This window comes from Rhinolophus hipposideros (assembly GCF_964194185.1).
Source record: "Rhinolophus hipposideros genome assembly, chromosome: 5".
In the NCBI taxonomy this organism is placed as follows: domain Eukaryota; kingdom Metazoa; phylum Chordata; class Mammalia; order Chiroptera; family Rhinolophidae; genus Rhinolophus; species Rhinolophus hipposideros.
Window position 1 is genome coordinate 47,854,424 of NC_138051.1, and position 13,605 is coordinate 47,868,028.

A 13,605-nucleotide genomic window follows, 5' to 3' on the forward strand; every position below is an offset into this window, starting at 1 on the left:
GTCAGCTGGGCTCACTCACTGGGCTTTATTTATCCCAATCTTATAATAAGTAAGTGTGGTTCAACTTCCTGCCTTAGGAGACTAAGACCTTACGACTTTCATCTTCAGTTGTGAATGTCAAAATTTTATCATATTGATATAATTGTCCTTATACAACATGACATCTCTCAAGTTAAGAACATGAAAAACAGTCTTGGGAAACCTAAAAACAAGTTGATGAAATGAGAAAAGAAAAAACAACAACAACACAAAAACATAGCTGTAGTCTAATCACTGGTTTCAACATCTGAAGGAGGAAAGTATAAACAAAAGTAGGTGGCCTACATAGAGCATTAAAAAGAGAAATCCAAAATGTAGGAAGTTTTAAATGTATATCAGCGTTGAACAAGGGAGACAGAGCCCTAATGGGCTGAAAGTGATGATGGTGTTAGACCCTTGGAGCTCAGTGAATGAACACCCCATGATTCCATGTCCATCCAGGACCCCGTTAGATAATTCCACCTCCCTCCTCTCCCACACTCCCTGTAGCTTTGCTATAGCGAGAATGTGCTGAGTTATGAACACAATTGCAATTATATTTATCCTTGTAAATTAAATGATGATCATTCTAGTTTATGTATTCATTTCTTGGGTGTTTGGTTAGTGTGACTCAATTCTCAAAAGGTTAACAAACCCTGGCCTGGCTGATAAAATCTAAATCAAGTCTCTAACCCTAAAAAGCTGAAGGTAATATGCTGGTGCCCCCACCCAGTCCTGCAACTTTGAGGCACAGCTTGAGTAGCTATCTTTCTTGAGGTGACACATCTTTTTGCCTCTAACTATGTATGGTCATGAAATGAAATGAAGTTTTATTTAAAGTCCTTATTAATGGCATTTTACCAGTCTTTGTAGCATTAAAATAATGGAAAATGTTAATGTTAAATGAAAATGTAAAATGTTAAGTTAATATGTAACTTAAAATAAGCTACAATTTGACTTAGAAATACCACTTCTGGAAATATGTCCTATTAAATAATACTGAATATGAAAAATGCTTTAGGTCCAGAGATGTGTTTTTCAGAAAAGTCAAACATAAAACACAATCCAAATACTAAGCCATAAAAATAATTCCTATCAGTAAATGGTATGTATACAGTATATACAATATGATGCAGCTATTAACAAGAAATAGGTAATATTATGAAAATGTTTACATGAAAAAATACTACAGTAAATATATGCATATGAATGACATAATTATAACAAAGTGAGGAGATAACATGGAGGTTTAGATGACAAAAAGATGGAAGAGTCCCTTAAAGAAATCAAATTAAATTACTATATCACATTTAGAACTGAAAAATAAAAAGGCTCATCCAAATTTGTGTGAAGCTTGTTGACATGGTTTATGAAAATAAATGCAAACTCCTTCATTGTGTATTAACTGAGGCTTGGAAGCCTAAAAAGCTGGTGATCCTAGAGTTACTTGCAGAATCTAAAAAACTGTCCATATGATGATCCAGTTTTTCTGATACATTTTGGGTTTATTTGTAACTTGCATTATAAAAAGAGGTCAAATACTGTCAACTGAAAAAGAAAAAAGAAAATGGATCCAGACCACAGAATACAGGCTTGTTTTTTGTTTTTTTTTCTCTTCTCCATGGAAAACCATCAAGAATTGAAGAGTTAATATAAAAATTTTTTAAAAAAAGAGTTAATATAGCATTGGCTCAGTTTTGATAAGCTAGAACCTATTTTGTCAAAAAGAACGCTATACCAAGAATAATCAGCACTCAAAAAGTTATCCTGATTTACCTAAGATCACTGGGTAGATGTGTCTGATAGATCAATCACACCTCAGTTCTCGTTTTTGTGCTGATAATTGATTGTCACATATTTATGAAGGCATATAACTTCTTAGTCAGGGCTGATAACGTTATTTGTAAGCAGCAGCTGGATTTGAACTTACCTTACATGAAGCCTCCACCTGCAGACCAGGGCAAGGTATTGGCCCAAACTGGTAGGAGAGGGAGGATCTCTGTTCTACACTTTTGTGCTTATGTGTCTCTGAGGCAACTGAAAATACAGATTCAGGCTTTAGAAACTGTGAATCATCACAACAATTAAGAATAATTCTTGCTCTCTCTCCCGTTTCGTGTCTTTCCAAAGTGCCTGGAAAATAAGATTAGAAATAAAAATTGATACAAAATATTTACCGCCAAAGAATGAAAAGAACAAAACACTTTTAACAGAAAAATCACAATCCTTTATCACGCCTTACTAATCTTCTTGCAAACAAACAACAGCCTGCGAGCTATCTCTAAATTATTCAAATTACTATCTTACAAAGGCTGAAATCATGGACTCCAAAAGCTCATCTCTCTTTGTGCTTTTTCATCCACTGAAGTCAACAGGGCATTCAAAAGTCTTTAACAGAGAAATCTCTTACTTATTATACAGTATGCAAGTGATCTATAACCAAAAACTATGGAATATTTTAGTGCTGTCCCCTAGCGTTCCAAATCACAAACAACAGAGAATCCACAGTGTTTTGCTTGGGTTCCCAGGCTTAAAAGGTTTCTATTGGCAATATATAACTTAAGTGATAGGGCAAGTAAGAACACAGGTGATTTGTATGACTATCTCCTTCACCCAAGGGCTCTCACAGATTCATGAATGCAGGCCATTTTAGGGTGTTGTTGTTGTTATTGTTGGAATCGTAGTTGATAAAACCTTTGGCCTTTATTTCTTATGTTATTAGAAGGGGAAAAAAGTTCCTTTGCCCTCTTCTCTGCCATTCTTGCAGTTTCAGAATTTCAACGTGTCGGCAAGTTAGTTCAACGTACAGTTAAAAGGAACAAGTATAAAACAGACCAAAAGTATCAAAAAACAATTCACAAAGAGTTAGTGTTTTTATCAAAACACTACCAATGCCATTTGCCCGGTGAGAACTCAGTAAATATGAACTAATCATGACTGTTTTCTCATATCAGTTGTGAGTTCATTTGCATTATTCACACCATATTAAATATATAACCTATATTCTACTAAGTAAAGAAGCTAAGAAAAATTAACTTGACATACAACCTAAATACAGATTTTTATTTCATATTGTTCTTTGCCTACCAATGAGAAAGAAGTAGTTGTACTACTTGCTAAGAAGGACAAAGATTATTCTTCCTGATAGTATTAAGGAAATATCAATTTAAAGTAATTTTAGTAAGAAAACAGAAATAATGATTCGACACCACTGTGTCTTTAGACAGGCAGATATTAGGTTAGTACAAAAGTAACTGTGGTTTAAAACGTTAAAAATAATTGCAAAACCTGCAATTACTTTTGCACCAACCTAATAGGTAGATTTGAAGATTATGACTATCCAGTCCTCATTTCTCCTCCTCTGCCATCTCATTCCTTTACAGCAATTAAACTACCATGAGTTTGTATGTTGGATTTGGAGAATCAGTAACAAATATATGCTAAAATATTGGGAAAAACTTTAGTCTCTAGTCTCTTAATGATATATTTTCATTATAACATTTCTACATGTATAAATTGACATATTTAATGTATAAAACATAATAAACATTATTTCTCTAAGCTTTCCTTTTCCATAAAGACTGATATGTCTTCAACAATGAAGTTGGCACCAACATGAAGGAAATCCTTTCTCTCAAGGATGACAATAAAAAGTTTCTCAAACCAAAGATAACAGCTATTGCTACTTGAAAATGACCACATTCCAGAATGTGTAACTGAGAGGTACACATTCACTGTGTAAATGTGAAGGTAAAATTCACTGCCTTTATGAAGAATCTTTCTTTGAATATGATATCACCATAGATATTTTCTAATCATAGGTTTTCTGTGGCTCTAAAAATATCAAACTATGATATTTTTAAATGTTTTGAGAATTATTGGGAAATAACGTGTTATACTTTAACACATATGATATATGCCTTATATATTTTATATATTCATATATATTATTCTATAACCAATGTCTTATACAAACATAACTAGTTCTGGTGTTTCTTATATTTTTCAGTGATGAAAATAGTTTACCTACAGTCTTAGGCAGTTGTGATCCATTTTCATTCATGCACAGATAACTAATCAGCTTAGCACCTATTATGTGCATTCACTGTGCAGGATGCTGACAACATACAGTAAACAAGAACGAGTCAAACCTGGTCCCCCTGGAGCTTTCTTAGAATGTAATGCTAGCGCAGAGGCAAGAAACATCAGAAAACTAATTTGCTATAATACTTAAAGTAACACATAAGCTATTTCCACAGCAAACTAAAAATCTCCCATTCCAACAAAATATTGGACACATGGTTTTGTAAACAATAGTTTCCATCATGATTAATTATAACATACTTGAAAAATAGATTATTTTGTTTCAAAGAACTGGTTAAAGCAAAAATGTAACATAAGGTGTGGTTACAGTAAGTCAATTTCTTTAAAAATTACCATAGACAAGTAAATTACATATTGAAAATAATAAGTTGATTTTCTAGTAAGTTCAAGACAACAGCTTTTGAAAGCCCTTGGTCAAAAACCTGCGAGTGGATAGATAGGGATTCCCATGTATGCTAGTTATTAATTTATTATCTCTTAGTTCCAAATCCACCCTCACTGCTTGCTATGGAAAAATGGATATGGGCTTGTAACATACGTTTCTTTTATTAACTGGTGTAATGGTAACCTTTAGGGATAAAAGGTGCTGGAAAGACCTAGCAGAAGAAAGGGTTTTTCTCCTCAGTTCTGGTATGTTCTATTGCAGCAGTGTGGGCGGCTTCCCCCGCCCCAGGCTCCTGCAGCAATGACAGCCAGCAGCACCTAGCAGACAAGATCTTCCCCTGGGAGATTCTTTGGATGGTTTTATAACAGAGTGCCCGCAGGGAGACATCTTGCTGTGCACAGCCTTCCCCAGTACCCTAAAGAGCACATTTCTGGCAAGTTCTACCACACCGTACCACACCACAGCAGCTCATCTACCATCCAGGGACTATAGCTGTGACCTCTCCAGCAAGCTGAGAATCTTAGTTCTGGGGAGAAGCTCTTCCTCAGGCAGCCTGTCTCAGCTCGAGGGGAGTGGTTGCTCCTTAATTTGCTATTCCTGTATTCTTTAGTTCTCATTCACCAATCCCTGATACTCAAATCCATTGTGATAGTATTTGTTGATGTTAAATTTTCTCTGTTCAAATTACTGGCCATTTTTCCTTCCTCATTAGACCCTGATCAGTACAGCATAATATTTCACTTGCAATGCAGAACGTTCCTTTAAATATGGCCCTAAAGTTATGGAATTTACATAACTTCAGGGATATCGTTAAATAGTTGAAAGAGTCAATAGTACAAACAGTAAACTAGGAGGAGGATATGACCCCAACGAGGTCCAAGTTAGTTAGACCTTTACAACTAAAATAAAACTCTCTTTGGACAATTAGTCCAAAGAGACAGAATAGTCACTGCTTCCTGATAGTAAAGAAATGTCAGAAACCGAAGGTTTACAAAATTGCTTAATCTAACTTCAAATTTCAGGAGACTTTTTGCTTTCCAATGTGAATGCCATGATGATTAGACCTGTTTTTTTTTCCTTTTGTACTGTGCTACACCAAGTTAACTCACACTCTTCATTTGGAGCAATCTGAACATGGTAAGTAAAGAGGTAGAGACATATTTGAGTTAAATATTATTGAAAGTGAAAGTTCATTTCCTCCCTCAAAGTAAACATTGTGCACAAAACACCACAAAATCTATCACAAGGAAACTCTTCATTGTATAAAATACTTTCCAGTGAATAGCATGCATTTTTCTGTTAGTTTACTATATGAGTTTTGATATAATTTGTTTTATCCTAAACTGTTAGCTCTTGCAAATCAGTCTGTTGCTAAAAGACAGCTGTATTTTTAAATGCATTGGGAGTGTCAATATTTATAGGGTGCCTACAGATTATTTGTTTTTAAATAGGAAAAATAATCACTATGCAATGTGCCTGTTATGAAATCTGACTTTGAAGTAGCAAGTTATCCTAAAGCAGGACACGTGCCACGATGGATGCCACCTTCCCCTGTGGCAGAAGAGCAAGGCAGATGGTACAGAGAACACCTTTAGGTGATAAAATATGACTTATGGTGTCATAGATTTGAATGTCTGTATGAAAAAAAGGGAAGAAAAAGTAGCAATAGTTTATACTTTGATTCTCTTCCAAATAGTCAGAAGTTGGTTCCTTAATTTTATTTTCATTGTAATTTGCCCGTATATTTAATATTTGCTGTCTTCTATCTCAACATCTTTTCAAAATCAATAAAATTATCATAGCATACGATCAGTTAACGCATCGCTTTAAATTACATATTTGAGAGCCCTAGCCAGACAAATTCCATCCCACAACTTAACAACTAGGTCTGCTAAGTCTGTAGAAAAATTAATTGCTACTATCCCAAAAGGGACAGAAATGGTTAAAAAAAAGAAATCATAGTCACTTGATGAATCTATCTCCAAAGGATCAGGAGTAAATGAAGGTTCAAAAACAATACCCAAATGGATTAATATTTTATCACTTTGCATGAAAACACTTTATTAACTTAAAAATACTACACAAATATATTTGAGGCAGTAATTAACTTACTATATCTCATGGTACTTTTCCTCAGAAGAACACTAGAAATTGCATTACTACAGAAACATAAAATCTTTCTACCCTCCTACAATCACATATATTGTAAACCAACAAATTTTAAACAATTTGTTTCACAAAAATAAGACATTTTCAATTAAATATTCTACTTATTCTGAGATTATGAAAAAAATCAGTGTGGTAAATAATTCCTAATATGTGATTAGCAATGAATAGAAATTGTCCTTACGCGAACAAACTTAACAGCAAGAACGTTACAGAGTTAGGTCTTTTTTCTACAACAGGCAGGCATTTTTTTAACTAAATTCACCATGATATTGTCAATGATTAAGAAGACAGTTATATTTCAAAATAACTCTGAAACAAAATAGTCTAAAAAAAGGCCTTACTAACAAATTTAGTAGTCAAATTCCTAACATCAGGTTTCAATGAAACAGCTGACTGGAAGCTGTAATCAAATTCCATGTATTAAGGAGTCTGACCATTGGGTCTGTCGTAAGATTTATCATTTACCTCCAGTTACACATGAAGTTCATTGCCTGGCTCACAGAAGTGTATGAAGATCGACCTGGTGCCCCATTTCTAACAAAACCATTTCACAGTTACTGCATCTTACTCCAGAAAATGTATAACTGAGGGGGTTGCTGACCAGGGACAGGAGATCCTGAAGGTATCAAACTTAGCTAACTGTTAAATAATGGAAGGGTGGGGAAAAGGAACAAATCTGAAAATATTAAATTAGGCATAAAGGCACGTGCCTTCATTCCTGAATACATCTGATTATGATAAATTTAGCTGTAAAATAGATTGTCGAGGTTTTGGCTCATTTTGCTCTATATAAAGGTCCTAATATGACAGCAAACTCAGGATTGGCTTCACATCAACCGTCTATACCTTAAGGGTATATAGAACATATTTTTACAAAGTCCCTGACCATTGTGACCTTAACCCCAGCTCTGCCACTGCCTCCAGCACATTCAGAGCGACAGTGGAATTTATCAGCTGGGCCACACTCAACCCTCCCACCTAAAGAATAAAGGGGTGGAGGTTGGGTGAAAGGAAAATAAAGGATTAAAATACATAGAGGCTTCAAGTGCTGAGATACATAAGGAATACAAATAACGCGCTAATTTTAAACTAGGGTTTTCCTGATAAGGCATTTACTTGTTACATACTCTTTCTTCTTAAACATGTGCTAACATGATGCAATCTATTATGACTAAATTTTAATTTTTAAAATCCCTAAAACTGAATACAATTTACAGCCAATTTAACAGGTGAATGTTTATGGAAAAGTGTTTTTGTACTATGATGTAAAGAATATATTTTAATTAAGCTTATAATTACCTCTTATATACAGAACATTAAAATTGTACCAATTCTAAGTGTTGAAAATGTCAATAACTCTGTATTGTTTGGATTTTTTATACGAGGTATGCTTATTTTTAAATTTTAAACATTTCAAAAATGGAATATTTTTTCCTCTGATGCTCTTGGTTGAAGGTTAGGTTTCTTAGGGGATACAATATCCTTGAAGAGATCTGACTTGTTTATTAACTCTGGTATCAATTAATTGCATTAGGTAAATATCTTGCTGAGTTGATCAGGAATTTTGCCTGGAAAGAGAAGATAATTGAAAAAGGAAAAGTTGGGGTACAGTCTCCTTAATAAGGTGTTTGATGAGAGGTGCAGTCATATGGAAAGTCACCTTTTTTGCAGGGACTTCAGGGGATATGGTAGAGGTGGAAGGACAAAAACATTTTAACTGCAATCAGTTTCCCCTTGGGACATCACAGTGGTTTCCCTTAGGAAAAGAATGGGTGATGAAAGCTCCAGCAGGGATGTCAGGGTTCTGTTTTGAAAGCACCAACTCTCCATGTACCCTCACTACAGTTCCGGCTTCCCCGTGGCACTCAGAAAATTTCACATATTTCTGCACCCAATGACCCAAGAGGCTTCTCCCATCTCTTCACTCCACTCCATGGATTCACTTACCCATGGGAGCCTCCAGAAACTATCCTACCTGAGCACCAATATAATAGCAGGCTCTAAAAATAACCCCAATGACCCTCATCCTTATGTGTCTCCTTCCCCTGTGAATATGACAGGATAACACTTTGGTGATTATGTTATGGCAAAAGGGACAATGCAGATGTGATTAAGGTTTCTAATATTTAAAATAGGGAGATCTTTCAGGTGGGCCAGGCCTAATTAAGTGAGCCCTTTTAAAAGGAGAGTTTTCTCCAACTGGTGGAGAATGGAAACTTAGAGAGATTCAAAGCATAAGAAGGACGCAAAGTTCCTGGCTTTGAAGATGAAAGAGGCCACCTACAAGGATCAGAGTGCCCTCTAGGCGCTGAGAGTGACAGCTGGCGGGCAGTCAGCAAGAACCTCAGACCTACAACCATAAAGACGAAATTCTGCCAAGGGCCTTCGAAAGCCTGGAAGTGAATTCTTCTCCAGAGCTTCCAGTTAAGAGCCAGGTTGGCTGACCCCTTGATTTTGGCCTGTGAAACCCTAATTGAGGTCTCCCCGGACTTCTGACTTACAGAACTGTGAGGTAATAAGTGGGCATTGTTTTAAGCTGCTAAACCTGTGGTAATTTTTCACACAGCAATAAGAAACTAATACAACTAGGACTTGTGGCAGTACTTTTGCTCTGGACCACAGATTTAGAACTCAAGTCTTTTATTGTTTTCTCACTATTTTATAAAGTCCTGCTTCTCAAAAACAAACAAACAAAATTAAACACATAAATGCATAAAATCATACAAATAAATACAAAGCTTGTTTAAACATTTCATACTTTTTTATAACCCCTTCTCCTACCCTCATTTTCTGAGTAGTAGGAACCATGAAGATATTCACTAAATAGCCGGTGATTGAATAATCATGTACTATATTTAAAAATGCCTTTTTAAGCACACAAGTACTTCAGAAGGATCACAAGTAAAATACACATATTTTTTTTATCTTCCTTCTATCATCAATGCCAAAATTGCCATTGGCTACCACTGAGTACTTTTAAGTGCAAAGCACTTTGCTTAGTACTTCACATTTAATTCTTAAGACAATGTAGCAAGGTACAAAGAAATTGAGGGTCAGAAAGAATAAGTTTTAGAGTATTTGTGTATGCTGTGGTTGGGAGTGTGGTTAGGGAAGGTGTTTTAATAACAAAGCTAGGGAAGGGTGGTAGGTGGTAATACAACAGCAAACTCAGGATTGCCCTGCAGTGGAGTTACATTTCCACCTTGCACCATGGGGAGTGGCATATTCAGGGTTGACTTTAAAGTAGATGATGTTTGGCAATATGGAGAAGAGAACTGAAGAAAGGGTTTAACTAGCAAGGTAATCAGGAAAAATTCAATAGTTCATGTAAAAGATGTTGAAGGTCCCAATCCATCTGGCCCTATAGCATTTTCATTTTAAGTGTTTTTGATATCTGTGAACTATGTTATATAATTCTATGTTTTACTAGAGGCTTACAAGAAACGTAGCACTAGTTTATCTTTCAATTGATCCAAGTTTATCACTAAATATTGTTGAGAGTGTTGGGGCTAAGAAACAGTAATGGCCTTTGGAATTACAGATGGGAACTTTCATGGAATGGCTATACTGGTTCCAGGGTCTTTGGTGGGTTCTTAACCCTATAAAACCATTGCCTTTTCCCTCTTCTTTAGCCAGAGCATTTCTAGTTCTTCTCAGCACCATCACCGTAGTTCAGCATCGAATTCAACATCCTCTAGGTGGTTTGCATGTAGTTGCATATACCTTGTGTCGTGAGAGGAGCCTTACAGAATAGAGAGATGTTCTCGCATCAGACTTTGTCCTACCTAATTTGAAATTAGAAAATGACCTGCTCTCCCTTCCTACTGTGGCCTTTGTAAAGTAAAAATTCTAGTGTGGGTGGCTGCTTATCCTATCCCACAGTATGTCACACCTCACCTCTCAGGATATAGTTAAGAAACCTGTGTTGACTTCTGGGTTTGTACCCAAAAGAATTGAAAACAGGGTCATAAAGAGATATTTGTATATCTATGTTTATAGCAGCGTCATTCACAGTAGTCAAGACAACCCAAGAGTCAGTCAATCAATAGATGAATGAAGTAAATGGGATATACATACAATGGAATGTTGTTCAGCCTTAAGAAGGAATTTCTGACACATGCTACAATACAGATGAACCTTGAGGACATTATGCTAAGTGAAATAAGTCAAACACAAAAGGATGAATACTGTATGACTTAACTTATAAGAGGTACCTAAAGAAGTCAAATTAATAGAGACAGAAAGTAGAATGGTGGTTGCAAGGGACTGGGGGAAGGGAGAAATGGAGACTTGTTTAATGGGTCCAGAGTTTCATTTTGGGAAGCTGAAAAAGTTCCAGAGATGGATGGTGGTGATGGTTGCCCAACAATGTGAATGTACTTAATGCCACTGAAATCTGCACTTAAAAATCGTTTAAATGGTAAATGTGATGTTATATATATTTTACACAATCACACACACACACATACACACACACACACACACACACACACACACCATCTGTATTGATAAGATAGCCCAAGAAAAACACAAATAAAAAGTACACTGAGAATAAATGCAGGGAATAATAGAGAGCATGCAGAAGTAAAACAACCTGAGAAAGAGTGGCTACTGGCCATCTGGAGAAGACAATATCATGTAAGACTGGAGAGAGAGAACATTGACGACAGCAATTTCAGACAAGTCAAGTAAGTACCTGTAACCCAGAGAATGACGACTGAACTTGGCAGCGAAGTAACCTTAAGAAGTACAGTTCCATTGAAATAGTGTAAGCAGAACAGCCAGATTACAGTGTGTTAAATAAATGGAAGGCAAGAAAACAAAGATACAGAGCACACTGTAGATAGTTTTTGTAGAAAACTATCCATTACTCTGAGGAGAATGACAGAAAAAGGTAATAGAAGCCCACAATTTCATGTCAAAAACATTTAAGACCGTTAGAATTTTAGAATTCATGACTTTTCAGATTTTGTAGATATAAAATAGTGCACATATAACAACTATAGCAGGGCCTGGGAAAGCAGACAGTAGTCACACATGTCATACATCTGCAGCAAAAAAAAAAAAAGAAAGAAAAAAGGAATATTCACACATAGTGGACTAAATAACCTCATGTGAATTAAGGTTTGGTTTTGTTGCTTTACCACAAACTACTTTTTAACCCCTTGTTTTCAGAGCTTTTTAAATTTTAAATTGTGGTAAATAAAAAACAAACAAAAAAACCCCGAAAAAACAGAAACCAAAACCAAAACCCAAAACAAAAACCTGTATTCAAAATAATTGATAGGTAGGAGGCCAGAGCTAATAAAAGAGATACTCTCTGATGAGTTGGTAGGATGTTCAGCTTTGTAGAGTACAGGACATCTGCTCATGAATTTGACTTCTCCTTACACATATACAGGTTAAGCTGAGTCATCTAATTCTCAACTCCCACTCTTGCTGCTTGTTTTATCTATGTCATCTATGATTAGATTGTAATGTACTAAAGATTCTTTTAAATCAAACCAAAGGAAAACTTCTTTTTATAAAATCATTGATGAGGGATAGCTTTGCTAACAGACCAGTCTTGAGTACACAATCATGGTTGTTAAGAAATGAAGACAAGAATACGTAGTTTTTAACTGACAGACATAAAATAGGGAACATGTAACAATGTGAGTTTCAAACTAGACTTATAGTTGATGTTTCTGGAAGTAAGAAAAAAGTGTGATAAGTAATGAAAGTTAACCTCCAGTGTAAACCATGGATTAAAGGTAAATTGTCAAATCTTCGTATTCTAGTTCTTTTCCTAGACTCTCAACCCATAAAAGTTCTCAATGTTGATCTGTCAGGATAAAGTACAATCCACCTCATAAATTTACGAAAACAATTTAGGATTTGCTCAAATAATGAACTAACTATAAAACGACATCCTGTGTCCCTCAGTGGAGCTTCTGGTACTCTAATGCTTTCCAAGCAGTTGAAGCAAACTCCTTGTCTTCTCAGCACATGGGCCTAGAGTGGAATGAAATCTGCTTGCACTTGACTGTGAATAGGACTAGGGAAAACATTGGGCCAATTCATGCCTGGAACTTTTTGACAAGGCTGAGATTACTGTGTTTCTCCAAAAATAAGACAGGTCTTGTATTAATTTTTACTCTGAAAGATGCATTAGGGCATATGTTCAGGGGATGTCATCCTGAAAAATCATGCTAGGGCTTATTTTCCAGTTAGGTCTTATTTGGGGGGAAACATGGTAGCAACCAACATTTTTTGCAGCACGCAAGACACAATCTGACAACATTCCCAAAGTCAAATTCTCTGCTCACCATTCTTTGACCTTTGGATTTGTTTTCACCTGATTCATCCCTAGAACACAAAGGGCCTTTCCCATCAAATCCTAACAAGTCAGTTAATGGTACAAGTTGGATATCATTGATACCCTCAGATGAATCAAGGGCATCCAATATCCTTTACCACTCAGCCAAATCAGAGACTCTACTTTCCCAGAGAATAACAATCATTACAGTCCACTGAGTCTTGCTTTTCCAATCGTTTCTGTGGCAGCTGGCTACTGGGAAGTTGCTAGGGAATTGAAAGGAGGCAGCATAGGGAGGGGCAGATGGCTCCTTTGGGTTTATTTCACCAAACATGGCAGCTGTGCAACCCACTAACCTTCCAAGTGTCCGTATAAAATGCTCACAGAAGGGGCCAAGCTAAGGAGGAGCCACAGAACAGCCACCCTGACACATTCCTCTTTCTGCTGCTGTAGAATAAGCCCCTGAGAACACTAACTGCAGACATGTGACACATATCCAGCCAGCACTTGACCCAAAAGTGTAATCAGACTGCAGGAATCAGCTAAAACTCATTACAGTCAAGTATTTTCTTTACTACAGTAAAATCCAAGAAGATAACAACTGACAAGGCAAACAATAAGGGCAGAGAGG

General features: G+C 36.1%; 1 protein-coding gene across 1 annotated transcript in view; it reads right to left on the reverse strand.

The window, feature by feature from the left end:
• The window catches only part of WDR72 (WD repeat domain 72), a 203,466-nt gene that overhangs the window by 122,374 nt on the left and 67,487 nt on the right, over window positions 1-13,605 (reverse strand). Inside the window, exon 14 of the mRNA XM_081047302.1 lies at window positions 1,949-2,151. Within this exon, the coding sequence (XP_080903428.1) occupies window positions 1,949-2,151 (203 nt within the window). The remainder of the gene's footprint in view (window positions 1-1,948; window positions 2,152-13,605) is intronic.